The sequence below is a fragment of the Gekko japonicus genome, unplaced genomic scaffold, assembly GCF_001447785.1.
Source record: "Gekko japonicus isolate JY-2015 unplaced genomic scaffold, Gekko_japonicus_V1.1 scaffold206, whole genome shotgun sequence".
NCBI lineage: Eukaryota > Metazoa > Chordata > Lepidosauria > Squamata > Gekkonidae > Gekko > Gekko japonicus.
The window spans coordinates 910,014-928,391 of NW_015160842.1; the positions used below are offsets into that span (position 1 = coordinate 910,014).

The following is an 18,378-nucleotide window of genomic DNA, read 5'->3' on the forward strand; positions in this document are numbered from 1 at the left end:
GAAAAGAAAAGGGGGGAGCATCTTACAGGCCACTACATTCTTTGTCTGCATCCTACAGGATGTCTATACGATGCTCAGGTAACCTCACTGGTTACAGGGTATAAGCGAGCTGCTATCATGCTGTGCCCCTAGAATGCTGGAAAGAAGAAACCAAAAATGGAAGCATTCCATTGGTCAGTTTCTTCTAATTATGTTAATCCTACCTCAGCATGCAGTATCCAAATATTTTCACTAGTCTTTTTGTCGAATATAATTTTTGGCCTAGAAAATATTAACCTCTTCCTTAGTTCTGGCTGACATGTTGTATAGACACACAGTTCATTCTGGAGGAAAACACCAACTAAATATAACAAACTATCAATCCAGTGTTCAACCTTTATAAACCTTTCCTTTAAGTACATTAAAGCATATCCCTTCATTCATTGTCTGTCATAAGATGTAATTTTTCTAACAACACTGTTATGTCTTATATCAATGCAGCAATCATGGGGTGTAATACGTATACAGAGCTCTCACACCCAGAATGGCTTCCTCATTAATTTCAATAAGCCTGATCCATTAGTGTATTTCTGTACTTGTAGATCAAGTCTCACCCTGTAAGTGAACAAGAAACCCATATAATGCAAGAGAAGAGCACAATGGTACCTATTTAATGATTGCTCTGGGTGGGTTTGCAAAAAGCTCATCTTTTCTAGTCTTACAGAAGCATTTCTGAGCATTGATAGCCTTGCATCTAACCTGTTGATAGTTTTCAGACATTGCTTTGATTTGTCATACATGGATACTTCAGAAGAATGCTCAGCACTGTTCAAGGGGCAAATGTAGGATATAAACAACTCTAAATTAAACCTGCATTATTATAAATGTATTTGTTTACTTCATTTGTATCCCACTTTTCTTCCCAGTGGAGACTCAGAGTGGCTTACCAAATCGGTCTCCTCGCCTCCATTTTATTCTCACAACAACCTGTGAGTTAGGCTAGGCTGAGAGTGTGGATCTGGCCCAAGGTCACCCAGTGAGCTTCCATGGCAGAGTGGGGATCTGGACCTAGGTCTCCCTGGTCTTAGTCCGACATTCTAACTACTAAGCCACACAAGCTCTCAAAGTGTCTTCCATATTTTGCATTTTGTTTACACTTAAAGAATGCAGATAAAGGTTTTAAAAAGTATGCAAGCTAACTGTAAGATGAATAAACTAATCCATGAAAAAGTGACTTACATCAATGACTGAAGAACCTGACAAACTTAAGCCTTCTAGATCAGCAGCTGAAGTAGGACAGAGAAGAGTTACACTGGAAAGTGTTATGGGAGCCGATACAGGATTAACTGCAGAAAATAAATAGTTGGAAAGGACAGTTAAGTAAACTGTACTGATATGGTTGTGGATATTTTATATCTGAAATTCAAATACCCCCCAAACTAAAAAAGGACTCTTTCTTTCTTCCTTTAATATACTATATGAAAGAGCAGGACCTGTGAAGTACTTACAGTCATCCAAGTCTAGCAGTGACACTTCTTTAGGCAGACCTCTCTTCTGCTGCAAAATTTTCTCTTCCTTCTGCAAAACCATATAAATAACATTTTATCATTTATTAAAAAAATTAAATATCATTTATCTGAAAGAATGCACTCTTTTGGCTCAGCCTTCACAAATGAATCTTGCACTCCTCTTCAACTCCATTGCCTATCATACCAGTACAAAATGGCTGTGGTATTCAGGGTCTGTGGCCTGCTGCTCCTACAGTAACATGATCCAGCTCTTATAAGCCTATTCTATTTAGTTTTAAAACGCATTTGTGATATATAGTATATTAACATTACATTAACATGTCCTTTCCCCCCTGTCCTTAGGTCCTGAGTTTGCATTCATTTAGGGCTTCTCTTCTCAACCACTGAAAGTCTTAACAGCTTTCTTCAGCTTGCCCTGTTCAGATATGTGAACAACCTAGAAACTGAGACCAAGCAGGAACAAACTGCAGAGATCTTTAATCTTTCATGGCCTCAGAATTGGCACTCCTGATTATATTATATATTTAAAATGTTATCATGACTGCTGACCAAACTAGATGACTTGGTAAATGAGTTATTATAGTTCAGAAAGTGATTGTGTAAACAGATGGTGGTACCAAGCAAGAGGAATGCCCACTAGATGTTTGTAACTCTAGAACAACACCCTCCTCCCAATAATTGTAGAGCCCATTTCTAAGCTGGAGACACATGCAAGTTCTCTCCTATCCCAGCCTTAGGAGAACCCGAAACACCAACTATGTGTATCTGAAGTGCAAGCCATGGCACATGTAATGGAAATCTTAAGTCCTTAAGACTTTCTGTCAAGGCATTATAAATACATTATCTCATGTGTTGGGCAAGCTTGTGGATCTTCATTCTTATAAAAATTAATCTTTCTTGCTAGACAGAGGTACTTGGAAAATGAGATCACATCCTACTTCTTTTCTGTCACTACTTACCTTACACTTCAGCTATGCAACCTGTTTATTTTCTTTCTCTGTTTCTGTTATGCATTTTATTTAAAATATTTCTGTTCTGCCTTTTGTTTGGAAAACATCACAAGGGCAAGTAATAATCTAACACACACAATATAAAAAACTAAAATACAATGATTAAAACTAACAGAACAAATAAAACTAATGCCTGCCACTTAAAGAATCTCCTTAGCCTCAAGAACAGTGTGAGGAACACTGTGCTGGTCAGACCATTTGCTTACCATGTAAATCCATTTTTAATAATTCATGGCAGCCATGCAAATTTGTAGCCCTATGTCCTGAGTGCTGCTCTCAAATCTGAACTTACAAAACAACAAAAGATGTCAAATGCCCATGTAGCACATTTGACGTATGGTAGCCAAGTGGAACCAATCTTTTCAGATATCTGATAGCATCATGCAAATATATTCTGCAGTAGAACACTGTCCTGGACCTCACTGAGAAAGACTGCGTATAGCACATATCTTTCATAAAGACTTGTCTCCTGAATATGGGAAGATCCAGAAAAGCTAGTGCTTGCAGCACAACTGACAATCTAAAGGACACAGAGAAAACCAAAAGCTGAAGGGTGAAATCAATATGATTTGTGAATAAGATCGTTGTTCACCACCAGATGGCGCAACCTTGAATAAATCTGAGCTGAAGTAAAATTTTGGCTCTATTGAAGATTAATGGTGATGTGTCAGTTTTTTAAAGATTTCAAAGAATATAGATTCTGAATTTGAACTTCAGAGACACGGAGAGTCCACACCAACTTTTCCCCCCTGAAAGCAATTATTATCTTGATTACTGGGGGGGCGGGGGGGGGAGAGAAGGCTATTTAACAAAACCCAAATTTCTTCCGAAATGATGGAGGTACCTATTGGTGAAAATTTCACAGATACCTTTTAAAATAATTTTAAAAATAAAGCCATTATGCAGCCTCTCCTTTATGATAAGAGGGGTTACAAATACAAATATATTTTTATTCAGAGATAGGGAATGAAATCCTTTGTTAATTACTTGCCATGAGTACAGGGAAACTGATGAAATGGGGGGAGCGGAATGAGTCAGCCCATACTGTGAATGAGTCCACACATAAATTGATCAATATGACACTTTCCCAGCATGTAACAGAAGACATACATGAGTACTGAGAATCCCCACGCCCACATTTTCAGACAAATATAAGACTCAAGCCCAGAATTTGGCTGGCAACATTAAAGTCTTCGAATTCCAACATGACATGATACAAAAAAATAATAATAATAATCCCTTCTGTCCCCCGTTTCATACTCAAAGAAAACTCAGAGGTTTTTTTTTTTTTTGGCTTCTTCCAAAAGAATTTAATCCACCAGTCTGTGAACCTTGCATGAGCAATCTTCCCTGCTCCCCACCCCCAGGAATCCCTTCTGATCCTGGAAAAGCTGATTCCCAAGACTGTAAGACCCACATGAAGTAACAGTCACATGGGGTCAGTGGGCTGCAATGAGGAGGAGGAAGGGAGAGAAGCTGCTTTCAGAACAGCTCCACTGACAGAAGAGACTCCCTTTTCTCTCCTCACTGCAGTCCACCAATCCCACATGGCTATTACTCCATACAAGTCCTGCACCTCAGGAATCACCTTTCACAGGGTCAGAAGGAACCACTGGGAGAAGGGAAAGCAGGGAAGACCTGTGAACATCAACATCATCTACTGATGGGTCACCAAATCCAACCCAGCACCTCTAAGGACAGTGCAATGTAAAAGGCTGATCCCACCCTTGCCAAAGTTTTCTGTGTGTAACAGGCCTTGACAGAAGCCAGCCAAAGGTTATAGACCCCTGGTCTCTCTCACAAAATTCATTTACCTCTCACACATGACCAGTTACAGAGGCTGAGAATCTTAGTTGTGACTAAGGGCTGTACTAGACTCTACAGCAGTCACGGGTCCTATCTCTAAAGTGGCTTTAGAGACAAATTCAGCCATTTAAAAATGCTGTGAGGGCCCAAATCCTGACAGGTCTGCAGTGGGAAGAGGGGAGTCTTGTCTCCCACCCCCACACTTTTTCAAGTGCCAAAACACCCCTTGACACAGGTGTTCTGGCACTTGAAAAGGCACAGGAGGGGGCAAGATCCCCAATTCCTCTTGTGCTGAAGGCTCTTGTGGCATTTTTAAATGTCTGAATTGGTTTCTAAAATGGCATTGGAGGCAATGGGTAGGACCAGTGGCTACAGTAACATCTATTTTGGCCCTAAGTCCCAATGAAATCATTAGGTGGTCCATCCAATTAGCTCCAATGGGACTTAAACACAGCTATAACCAGACCCACATATTGGATGTTTCACTATTATTATCATTCAGCTCCTGGATATTGTTCCCCAGCCAGGAAAACTGTAACAATCTCCATTCACGTTCCAATGAAAGTTTAGCTGGATCAGAGTGAGGATTACTAGTGGGTAGGAATAAGCCCTTCCTAATGAAATAGGTGGGATATCAACAGAGCTATTTCAAGCCACAGAAATGGAGTCCATCAAAATCTTAATAATAATATATCAACCAACATGGAAAACAAAACAATGGCCCACAGACTGGAAATTCTCAATTTAAATTCCAATTTAAAAAGGAGATGTCAAAGACTGAAGCAACTGTCATTGTGTTAATTTCACATTCGAATAAAGTGATGCTCAAAAACTTATAACAAAGACTGTTACCATATATGGAATGAGAAATGCCAGATGTTCAAGCTGGATTCAGAAAAGGAAAAGAGAGCCAGTTTAGTGTAGTGGTTAAGAACGGCCAGTCTGGTGTAGTGGTTAAGAGCAAGGACTCTGACCTGGGAGAACTGGGTTTGATTCCCCACTCCTCCACATGCAGCTGTTGGTGTGACCTTGGGTCAATTACAAGTTATTTCAGGGCTGTTCTCTCACGAGCAGTTCTAGAAAGAGCTCTCTCAGCCCCACCTACTTCAAAGGGTGTCTGTTGTGGGGAGGGGAAGGGAAAGGAGATTGTAAGCCGCTCTGAGACTCCTTCACATAGTGAAGGGTGGGGTATAAATCCAATCTCTTCTTCTTCTCTCTTCACTAGAGATCATATTGCAAATGCACTTTGCTTATTGGAACACACAAGGCAATTTCAGGAGAAAATCTGCTTGTATTTCATAGATTACAGCAAAGCTTTTGACTGTATGGATCATGAAAAGCTATGGTTGGTTTTAAAAGAAATGGCTGTGCCACAACATCTGATTGTTTTGATGTACAACCTGTATTCTGGTCAAGAGGCTACTGGTAGGACAAAATATGGAGAAACAGAACAGTTTCTAATGGGCAAAGGTGTAAGACAAGGACGTATTTTATCTCCCTGTCTCCTTGATCTATATGCAGAACATATCATAAGGAAAGCTGGATTAGATTTAGATGCAGGAGGAGTGAAAACTGGTGGAAGGCACATTAACAATTTGAGATGTACAGATGACACCATATTACTGGCAGAAAATAGAGAAGACTTGAAATGACTACTGGTGAAGGTTAAAGCAGAAAGAGCTGAACATCAAGAAGACATAAGTAATGACTACTGGGGAATTACACAACTTTAAGACTGATGAAGAAACAGAAATTCTTAAAAGATTTTCTATTCCTTGGCTCCATCATCAACCAAAAAGGAGACTGCAATCAAGAAATCAGAAGGAGATTAAGACTGGGAAGGGCAGCCATGAAGGAGCTAGAAAAGATTCTTAAGTGTAAGGAGGTGTCGCTGGCGACCAAGATCAAGATAATCATACCATAGTATTCCCCATTACTATGTCTGGGTGTGAAAGCTGAACAATGAGAGCTGACAGAAAGGAAGTTGATTCATTTGAAATGTAGTGCTGGAGGAGAGTTTTACATTCAGTTGAAATGTAGTGCTGGAGGAGCCTGCCAAAAAGACACATAAGTGGGTTCTAGAGCAAATTAAGCCTGAATTCTCCCTAGAAGCGAAAATAACTAAACTGAGGGTATCATACTTCAGTCACCTTATGAGTAACTGGAAAAGACAATGCTAGGAAAAGAGGAAGACCCAACATGAGATGGATTGACTCAATAAAGGAAGCCACGGCACCCAGTTTGCAAGACCTAATCAAGGCTGTTAACCTCTGTACATTTTGGAGGTGACTAATTCATATGGTTGCCATAAGTCAGAAGTGACTTGACAGCACTTAACACAAACACACACACACACACACACAACAAAAGGACCTTATGTAAGCTCATAACTTCATTAATTTTACTCTCAGAGCTGAAGACTCTTCTTACCTTTAAACAGCCTCCTTCCTGCTTTCTTTACTCAGAATGTTTTCTATGAAAGCCCCCCTTGGTTGCTCTTCCACTCCATCCTATAGCCTTCCCAACATCCTCAATATGAAGTTCCCAAGGGACCAGGAATCCCTCTGTCTCCTTTTTCTTAGCCTATCTAGAAGCTGGCCTCTGACTTTACTTGAGATCTTGTCACCTTCCTCCAGGCTCAGGAAATCCAAATATTTTATTCACTTTACTTCATGGTTCCTATAGTAATAGGTTCATCATCCCACCGCATGGTCAGCTGTCAGAGCCTGATGCATTCCTGTCTGTGCGCCCTGAGGGTCTACCCAGTCCAGCTCCATGAGCTTTCTGTCCTTTGGACTACTGACTAAATTGTTACTGGGACTTCCATTTTGATTCCTGGCCAGCAATCTCTCCTGGAACTCCAAAACTCTGGACTTGCATAAGTCTGCTTAAATCATCATATACTTGTAACATCATATACCCAACACAGAAAAGAGTAGGTAATGTCATCCTCTGCTTTTTGTTAGCCTCTTTTCTCCGTTCCCTTCCAACCTTCCTTCCTTTGAGGTTCACACTGAACAAGGCTTGTGTATCAGTATTGGGAATGTATACAGGTACTACAGACATTTTAATATTTGTACTGTAACATAATTGAATATTATTTTATGTACATGTATTTCTGTTCCTCTTCAATAAGCTCTCTTTGATTACTGTGCTGAATTCTTGCCTCTATTTTCTTTCCCAAGCCTGCGTTGGAGTTTCATCTGAAGATCCCTCAGAAGTGTGTGCATCATTCCCAATAGCTAGGTTAAAACCTAAACCTCCTTTAGAACAGTTTCTCTCTTGTACTTTGCTTCTCTACAGTGACTTTGGGCCCCAGGAAGGAGTAGGCCTCATTCACACAGAATCCTATGTAGCATATGCATCTCCTCAAGCACGTGCAGTAACTAGGGTTGCCAGTTCTGGGTTGGGAAATACCTGGAGATTTTGGGGGTGGAGCTTGAGGAGGGTGGGAATCGTGGGAGGGAGGGACTTCAAGGGGTATAAATGCCAAAGAATCCACCTCCCAAAGTGGGCATTTTCTCCAGGTGATCTGTTCTCTGTTGCCTGGATAGGAGTTGTAATCCCAGGAGATCTCCAGCCACCACCTGGAGGTTGCCAGCCCTAGCAGTAATGTAAGAAGCAACAAAGGAGAAAGTGAGCAGAAGTGACAGAAGATGGGTCAATGGGTTGGACCCTAGCTTCTGTTTATTAAAATATTTATCCCCTACCTTTACTTGTAGTTCAAGGCAGCCTACACTTCATTTAAACAAAATAGAATCCATAAAAACCAGTTTTAGAATAGAAACTTAAAAAAATGCCTGTAGCTTGATTCCAAGGCACAGCCTTACAATGCCTTTTTAAAAACCTCTACAGACAGCATCTGCCCTCGTACACCAACAGAGAAGCCCATTCTATAATGTGGGTGCCGCTACTGAAAAAGAACAGACTCTGATATACACCAATTTGAACAACCAAAAGGCAGTGATCAAAAGAGCTTTAATTATGGAAGCAGTTTTCCCTCACTTCCTTACATGATTTGTGGCCAACTGATTTAGTGGCTTTCTTGGAAGAACTGGGTGAATCCTAGGAACATGGAAGCAGATATTCTACACTTTTCTTTCCCCCTAGAAGTTCCTGTGATTTCTCCAAGGGCAATGGCAGGACAGGGACTGGGGACTCTCATATACAAAATGAAACATGGCATGCGTTTTGGTGCATTAAAAGGGGGGGGTCAAGAAAGATCACTTCCTCCCTTTTACACCAATAGAGAAGGTCTGCTGGCAGAAAAGAGAAAGGATAGTTTCTCTCAATTAGTCCTCCTACCTCCAGTCACCTGTGCTATATGGCTCCCGCTCCTACACTAAGCACAGCTGGGAACAGTTACAGGGGGCTGCTGGGAGAAAAGGAAAGTGCGGAAGATCTACTTCTGTGTTCCTACAACTCAACTCAATTCTCTCAAGAAAGCCACTGAATCAAGAGACCAGAAGTTATGAAAGGAATAAGAGGTACAACACAGAGAAAGCACACTGTGTACAGTGCTGAAGAAGATGAGGTGATAGTCGGGAAAAAGGTCTTCTGTAGCAATGAGGTCAAAGGCAGAGAAGTTCTTGGTAAAGATAAAATCAACAGAGTGCCCAAGGCACAGTATCCAAAAGCCACAATTGAACGATACAGGGGTGCTGTCAGAAAAGAAGGAAGTGGACCAGGCATTAAGATCTGGAATTAGGTTGAGAAGGTGCCAAGAGGTGATGTAGAGCTGCAGTACAGCATTACAAAGGGGGCAGCTGTACAGAAAGAACTCAAGTTGAGAACCAGTGGGACAGGATATAGACAGAGATGTGGTGAGGGGCTGAAACTAACAATACATGATGAAAACCACCATCACCATGTGGCCCTCAAAGCAAGGCATGTGGGAGAAAGTGAGATGTCAAAAAGAGAGAGCAGCAAGGGTGACAGTGACAGTGTGAGCTGTCACATTTCAGTGAAAGCAAGTAAGCTGAGGGATTGAGATGAAAAGGTCGTTGAAGGTAACTTAGGAACTGCAACTTCATTACCTAGAGAGCAGAATAGAATGGCAGCTGGGCTGAGGAGTAACAAAACAAATGGGAGTAGGATTCTGGAGAGACAAGCCATGTTCCTAATGCTACAATGAATAGATGAAAAGAAGAAGAAAGTAGGCAGAGTAGTGATGTAATACTGCAGTTACCAGGAAGCAGGAGTTGGTCACAAACTGCACCAAATTGACCATGCCTAGCCAAACAGACAAGATGGCTGCTGTGCTGCCTCCACACCTTAATTCAGAGGATGCTTGGAACATGGCCAGATTAGTAGTCCAAAAAAGGGCAGAGGGAATGAACATCTACTTAGATGAGAGCTGGGGTCCCTCACACAGGTTCTTCGGAGTAGAAAGAATGTTAGTAGGCCTAAAATGAAAAGGAGAGAGCAAGAAAAGAAGCAGCAGTATAAACTACCAGAGGAGAATGGGGAGCAGCAAAAGAAAAAGAAGACAAGATCAGCATCTGAAGCAAGGCACATGTCCTTAGAAGAGATTTTATTAATACTGTTAATTTAACAACATCACTACATTACAATAAAATCGATCTTCTGAGTAATGGGCATTGGTTATAATTTCTTGATATTTTTCATACACAAGGTACTTTACATTCTTATTCACAACTGCTCTGTACAAAAAGAAACCTATTTTCCTTCTACAAATAGGAACTATGGTTGCAACATAGGGGATTTAACCAAGGTCACCCAACGAATCTAAGAAAAAATATGCACCCACAGGTATTGATGCTATAAATTTACAGATGGTTTAACGAAACAGCTTTAAAAATTTAATAATAATCCTTTGTCTGTTTTCTTAAAATTATAATCCACACAAAAAATAAACCTGTTTTAAAGCAGCCAATTCAGATCAAAGCTGAATGCTAAACAAAGAAGTTAAGCCATATCCCATCAAACATTTCTCCATTTGCAATTCATCTTGATAATAGAGACAGAACCTGGGTAAATGCATATAGGACTTGAAGCAGGAGATTTCTCTTGCTCAATGCATAATTCATGTGCTCCGCCTGCAAAGTGTGTAAAATGAGAATTTCACACCGCAGCATGAGCCATGGAACTGCAGAGAAGAGGCAGATGAAATCATATTTTACTGTGCGAATTCCGTTTCTTACCCTTCCAATATTTATACAAAACCATCATTGACAAACCAAATGCACTGACTGATCACCTACTGTTTCCATTGTGTTAGCACTTGAAAAGAGATCAGGCAGAAAGATAGACAATTTGTTTTTATATATTTTTAAATAGTGGATCAGGTTTTTAACAGCTGAGTGACTATATTATGCTTGTATAGGAGGCCAACAGTAACTGATTTTAAAATCCCACTGTAGAGGCTCTTACTTACATATGCATTGTACTTAGATCTGCATTTCATTTTTAACAGTATGCGATTATGTATCTGAATATCTCAAAGCATTCTGTTATTTCAAAATGCACTGCTATTACTGCAAGGGATTACTTGCTGTGTTTTAGTTACATACAACAGCAATTCAAAAGTCTTGTTTCTAATATGATGGAGGCACCACAACAATGATAATGATCAGGAGATATTTCACATTTGGACTGTAAAACTAAAGCCAACTAGAAGCCTACCAATATTTATTCTGCTATATCACAATCTTTTGAATATTATAGGTCCAGCTTAATATTAGTTTGTGTACATTACAATTTTTTCTATATGGATGCCTTTCTTGAAAGGATATGTGCATAAATTTTAAGATATATTTTTGATAGTAGACTTCATTGTGGAAAAAGCAGCAACGTACTTCAAAGGGCTAGAATATGGTTAACCAGTTTTTATTCCAAGAACTGAGGACCTTTTGAATTATATTATTGACATACCATTCTAGCATTTTAAAACTTTTACATTTTACAATGAATACCCCACTAATAGTCAGTGTACAGGCATACACTATAGTTTCTGGTACACAAAAGATTAAAAATGGTTTTCCCAGTATGAAAAAGGCAGTTTACAGTTATTACAAACATTGCCCTGGCTTGATGTCTCTTTAAGCAGTAACAAGACACACAAACATTAAACACATATTTGTAAGGTTTTAAAAATGTATTTTATTTATTTAACTTTATTTGTACCCTGCCTGTTGGCCCAATGGGAGCCCAAAGCAGCTTACATCATTCTCCTCTCCTCCGTCTGATCCTCACACCACTGTGAGGTGGGTCAAGATGAGTGTGCCAATGGCCTAAGGTCACCCAGCAAACTTCTACAGAGAATTGGTGATTCAAACCTGGTCATAGTCTTAACACCATAACCACTGCAACCACAGTCACTCTGAAAAATATTTTTTGCCTTGAATCATGCTGATTTGACATATTCAGTCCTCCAAGCTACACAGTAACCAAAGTCAGACTCACTGAAAAATTTCAGAAAATACTTTAGAGCTTTCTGATCACCTTAAGGACTACCTACTCCCATATGAACCCACCCATCCAACCTTGTCATCTTTAGAGGCCCTGCTATCTGAGTCTAGGTGGATGGCAACCACACACACATAGGGCTGCCTTATGCAGGCCAGTATCATCTACTCAAACTGGCAGCAGCTTTTCAGAGTCTCAATTAGAGGTCTTTCATATCACCCAGTGCCTGGCCCTTTTAGCTGGAGATACCAGGGATTAAACCTGGGTTCTTCTGCATGCAAAGTCGACGCTATTCCACTGAGCCACAGACCTCCCCTGAAACCCAAGAAAGGGTCTTCTCAGTTGTGGAATCAAAACTTTAGAACTCCCTTCCCCAGGAAGATTTATCTTTCTCTCTCTTATCATTGTCTTCCACCAGCAGGTGAAAACTTTCTTTGGCATGTCCCCCAATAACACTGACCCTCTCCCTGGTTTTATTTATTTATGTAGGATACTTTTTAACCCACTTTTATCCATACAAGATGGACCCAAAGTAGCTTACAATTTACAAAATATATGAAAGACAATTAAATCCCACAGATATGCAGAATAAGACAATTTCACAATTACTACTTGTAATTAACAAACTAGTTCATAAGACAGAGCAGTTGGCAATTAAACAGTCTCTCCTAAAGAGCGTGGGCACTCACTTCCTTCCAGAAGGCAGCTTCCTTTATAGTTCCAGGACCTGGAGGGGAGATGGAAACAGCCCTGCCCTTGATGGAACAAACTCTCCCCAGTCAGGCAGGCACTCACTTCCCTAATGGTTTTGGTGTACTGTCTTCTTACGTTTTTATTCAATTATTTTAAATATTATTTTAAATGCTTTTTTAATGTTCAAATATTAAAGTTTTGTTGTTCACTGCATTGGGGACCCTATTTGTGTGGAAAGGTGGCATACAAATAGTTTAAATAAATAAAGTACTGCATACTGATTCTCTGGTTCTTGTAAAAATACTGCCATACCATGCATCCAGTTGCATTGCTTGTGCATGCCAGACCAGCTGTGATGGACCAGTACCTGTATATCATATGATAGGACTGGGGAAATTCACAGGTTCAGCAGTATGTTTCACATGGAGGAATATTGTGCTAAGCTCTAAAAATGCTAAACTGAATGGAATTACCTGAAATAAGGAGTAAACAGTAAAGTGCAGAGGAAACCAAATAATCCAGGATGATTAAAAAAAACCCCAAAGCATATTGTGAAGGGCTCCAAGAGGATCTCTTCAATCTGGGTGAATTGGGATACCATGGAAAATTCAGTTATGTGTAAAACATAAAATTATACACACTGGGCAAAAAAAATATCCTAAATTTACATACATGCTGACGGGATTTATAATGGCAATGACTAATAAGAGAGATCTCACGGTCATGGCAGACAGGTCACTGAAAATGTTGTGTACACTATCAGTGATTAAAAGAATTTTAGCACCAAAGATTACCAGGGAAGGAAATGAAAACAGAACATCCAGTATCATAATGCCTGTGGTGTGGCTGCATCTTGAACAGTGCGTACAGTTCTGGCCATCTCATCTCAAAAAGGATACTGTGGAGATGGAACAGGTGCAGAAAAAGGACAACTGAAATGATTAAGCAGTTCCCTGTAAAGAAAGGCGCAACAGTCTCAAGCCTTTTAGTTCTAGAAGACAAAACTTGGCTAAATCAACCAAAGCTTTGACAGTTTAAAGCAGCTTTATAAGTCTATGTGATGGAATTATCCATGCGATGCTAAGTTCTTTGTACTAGATTCTTAACTCTTGTGCTATAAGCTTCCCCTCAGTAATTTTAGAGTCCCGTGGCACCTTAAAGACTAAATCACTGTAGCATGTTGCTTTAGTCCACTTCAGTAAATGCTGTATCTGACAAAGTTGGCTCAAGCCCAAGAAAGTTTACACTACAATAAATGTGTTGATCTTTAATTTACCACAGGATTATTCTTTTGTTCTCTCTGCAACAGACTAATATGTCTGTTCAACTAGAATATATTTCCTCTGGATTCTGAAAGTAAAGCACAAAATTTTAGTCAGACTACAAATTGCCTTGGAAGCACCTTACAAACCATTTCTCCAGAATGCAGAGTTCTGCATTCTGAGTCTTGCAAAAGGAATCGCTGCAGTAGTAGAGTCCATGAGCCAATAGTTTTGGGATGCCAATGGCTTTTGAAACTAACAAGATCTGGAATTTTCCACTAACTGAAAAATGTTTTACTCTTTCCCCTGAGGAATAAGAATCCAAAATCACTCATATTAAAAGGATTTATTGTGTGCATATGTGTTTTGATTTCCCCCAATTTAATTGAGGCCATGCTTACCACCGTATGTAGATGCTATAAAAGCAGTTCTCTGGAACTTGTTGTTATGTACCAATTAGCCAGGTATGGGAAGATGTTCAGTTCAACCCACTGAAAATGAAGGTACTTTTTGAACAAGGGGTTTATCGTAATGTGTGGAAGCAGTTATCTTTTAAATCCAGTGTTACAAATTGTGCATCTCTGTACAGGGTTGAATAGTAGCCTAGTTTCTACTCTCTACTTCTTGCCCACTGTCAATGTGGAGCCCCTATGCTTTCCTCTTTTGCTCCAGAACCGAATATTGTTGTTGAAGCACACAGCAGACAGGATCCCCACTTCTCAGAGCATCTTGATAAAACGTCTTCCTAGAAACTGGTGGTGGGCACCTAGGGAACTTTCTCCACAACAAAGTAGGGATCTGAGATTGCAGTGTTCTCCATACACTGAAAAGGGTGGTGAATTATAGGTGGAACACATCATTTAGAGCAGAGTTCCACGATGTGGTGCCCATGGGGTACCATGGTGCCTGTGGACACACTTCCTGGTGCCAAGTGTTTTTAGAAAGTAGCTGGGGACTGGTGGAGCTTTTGCCCAGCTGGGCTTTTGAGTGGCCGTTGCCTGGGCAGATTTTTAGAAAGTTGCTTTGGCAGCAGCTGCTACCACAACACAAAGATCTTCACTGCATGACTTATGGTTTAAGCGCTTCGCCGATTGGACGTGTCTCGTCTTGCTTAGATGGAGACGCGCCGAGACCCGGATGACGGGAGGGATTCGAGTTCATCCCAGACCCCCCCCCCAGGTCTCTGTAGGAGACTCCCAGCCTGGGGAGCTGAGGAGAGCCTCTTCCAAGGGGACGTCCAAGGAATTGAGGCTCACCTTCTTCCCCCATAGGTACCGTCGCCGCGGAGCCAGCATGGCGCCCAGAGACGACTGCCGGACCAAGCGATCGTGACCAAACTTCTAAAAAGACTTCCAAAAGATCCCCAAGGCTACAAACTGTGAGTTAAGCAAAGCTCAGGTGAAAAATAAGTGAATGGAACCTTGGTAGTAATTGTAAGCGCCTAAATTTGAAGTGCGGGGGGAGGAGATTTCAAGCCCCCCCATATGAATAAACTGTAAAAATGGTTTTAAAGCGAAAATAAAAAAACTTTGAGCCAAACCAAGCATATAAGAAGTTAAGCGAATGCAAAAGCTGCTAAAATATACAAAGCGGAAATAAAACGCATAACTTTTGCTTTGTTTTGGAAAACTTACTTCTTGTTGATATTATGGCTGGGAGAGGACGGAGATCGCCGGAGAAAAAAACTGGTGACCGAAAATAACATACCAACAACCCCCTCCCAGAACCAGGAAGCATCTACAGCAGTGGTTCTCAACCTTCCTAATGCCGCGACCCTTTAATACAGTTCCTCATGTTGTGGTGACCCCCAACCATAAAATTATTTTTGTTGCTATCATAAAACCATCGAAAACTTATGTTATCTGATGTTCTTAGGCGACCCCTGTGAAAGGGTCGGTCGACCCCCAAAGGGATCGCAACCCACAGATTGAGAACCACTGATCTACAGACTTCGCTTCGTTGTTAGCAAATGCACTGCGCCCTCTAATGGATCAGATGACTACTCTCAACACCAAACTAGACAATGTGGAAAAACAATTAAAGCAGATGGATAAGAGAACCTCAGCAACCGAGAAAACGTTGAAAAAGATGGAAAAACAGAGAGTATTAATAAAAGAGTGGATGAAGCAGCGAAGGAGAGATCCTCGGATAAAACCCAACTAATACAGCTCCAGCTGGAAAGATCCATGTATGTTCTACGTTTCCATGGAATGCCTGAAGATAAGAATGAGGACTTAAAGGAACTCTTGGTGGTTGTCTTGGCCCCACTAATGGATTATAAACAAGAACACTTAATTAAGGAAATGGATGTGGCGTACAGGACTTCTCCGGATTTTATAAAGAAAAATAAACTTCCAGGGGAAACCTACTTAAAATTCACCAAACGATCAACCAGAGAACTGGTGCTAAAGTCAACAATTGGGAAATCCTTAAAAATTAAGAATGAAGAGATAAAATTTTTGAAAGACATCCCATTTGAAGTAAGAAAATGGAGGAAACTATACAAGATGCTTACTCTCTCCCTGCAAAAAAAGGGAATACCGTTTAAATGGCTATTCCCGGAAGGGCTGAGTTTTAATTACCAGGATAAAAAATATAAAACTGACTCTGTTCCAAAAGTGGAAAGATTTATGGATCAAATGTTCAATGTAAAAAAGAAGCAGAAGGAAAAGAATCTAAAACCAGATTTGGAGGAAGAAGAAGAGGAGGAGTCCTACTCACAGGACTCAACAAGCCAAACTTCCTCGTCATCAGAACCATCTGAATCGGAGAAAAGAGTGGCCGCTCCCAAGCTGCAGAAAACGAAGAAATTCAAGAAGAAAAGACTCTAAAAGTAAAGCATGAGTGCTAAGGGCAGTAATTGTGCCAAGCTAATAACTTTATATTTTTATAATCAAACTAATCTCTGTATAACCTGTACTAATAGGTTACAAGATCTATTCTTTTAGCTTTTCAGATTGTGATTTGTACTAGTCTTTACCCTATCCCCATATCCAGTAGGAGATTTAGAACAGAATGTTAGTTTTCCTTCCCCTATCCAGTAGATTATATGTATCTAGGGCCTCGGCCACACGGGCAGGAAAATGCAGGGGGGAGGCGTGGCTGTTTGCCCCGGAGCAAACTAACGCGCGACTGCGCGATCAGGCGTCGAGTTGAGGTCCCTTCCAGCTCCCGTGTTTGGGGGGGGGATGCCGATCAGACGATGTGGCAAAGAAGCGGAGTGGCGTGCCAAATGGGGTTGTGTTTTGTTTTTAAAACTGAAATGTGTGCATGCTCCGTTGGATGCTTGTGCGCATCTGTGGAGACTTGGGGGGAAAAAACCTTTTTGCGAGGGGACATGGGCAGACGCCGGAACTACCACCGGAAACGCGATCAGACGCCCGCCCTTGCCCCGTGGTTTCCGGAAATTAGTACCTCCGAGGTACTAGTTTTTTACTCTGCATCTTCGGCGGGAAGCCTCGGGTGCGCCACGGGAGCTCTACGCTTCCCAGATGTAGCAGTGAGATTGCGCCTGGAAAATCCACCTATCTTCCGTCTCTCTAGCATGCCTAATGCTCCATGTGACCGGGGCCTAGATCTCCCTGACCCATTTCCCATAGTAATAATGATAGGGCATTAGTATTCCTCTCCCCATCACATATCTGTACTTTGTCGTGTGTAGAAAATGCAAAAATAAAAAAAACTCCCCTTCGGGGGGTCAAAAAAAAAGAAAAAAAGATATTCACTGCATGACTGAAGACAAGGTGTGTATGCAAGAATATATGTTCATTTTAAAGAGCATTCTGTTGTTAAACAGTGCTTTTGTCTGAAATGTTGAAGGGTTATCAACAGAGTTATGGCTGAGATTTTGTGGCTGACTACACCTCTTGTGGCAGCCATTTTGTGGCTGCACCCACAATCCAGTGTAAAAACTCCAAAGTTGGCTGCAGGCTCAAAAACCCCCTAATATACAGGACTGACTGTTTCAACTGAAATGTGCATCAGAACAACAGTCTTTGTTTATTTATTTATTAGTTGTATTTGTATCCTGCTCTCGCCGCAAACAGGCTCAGGGCGGCTTACATTGCTCGGTACAGTGTACCTAGTCCACATAAAACATTTTAAAAGCAATCATACAATTAAAATGCTCACAGTAATAATCATTCCTTCATTAAATTAAGGTGACGTGCTATATGATATAACACCAAACTTCCCGTTTCAGCGATCTTCTGGCCTCCCATGACGATATGGCTCTCTCTCCAAGCTGTGGCCACCCCTTTACCATGGATGGTGATGATAAAACTGATTGGTGGTAGTGGTGGGCGGCTCCTAGTTGAAAGCCTGGTGGAAGAGCTCCATCTTGCAGGCCTTGCAGAAGTGTAAAAGGTCCCGCAGGGCCCTGATCTCCTCCGGGAGCTCCTTCCACCAGCAAGAAGCCGCCACTGAAAAGGCCCTGGCCCTAGTAAGGAAAGAATTAGTAGGCACATAGATGAACAAAACCTATTGAGGTAGACTCAGCATGGGTTCTGTAAGGGAAGATCTTGTCTCACTAACCTGTTAATGTTCTTTGAGGGGGTAAACAAACATGTGGACAAGGGGGATCCAATAGAGATTGTTTACCTTGACTTCCAGAAAGCTTTTGATAAAGTTCCTCATCAAAGGCTCCTAAGTAAGCTCAAAAATCATGGGATA

General features: G+C 41.0%; 1 protein-coding gene across 1 annotated transcript in view; it reads right to left on the reverse strand.

Moving 5' to 3' along the window:
- Positions 1–18,378, reverse strand: part of AP3B1 (adaptor related protein complex 3 beta 1 subunit) — a 340,812-nt gene that overhangs the window by 139,419 nt on the left and 183,015 nt on the right. The window contains exons 21-22 of the mRNA XM_015419569.1: positions 1,488–1,557; positions 1,219–1,325 (exon numbers count right to left, since the gene is read on the reverse strand). Coding sequence (XP_015275055.1) covers positions 1,219–1,325; positions 1,488–1,557 — 177 coding nt within the window. The remainder of the gene's footprint in view (positions 1–1,218; positions 1,326–1,487; positions 1,558–18,378) is intronic.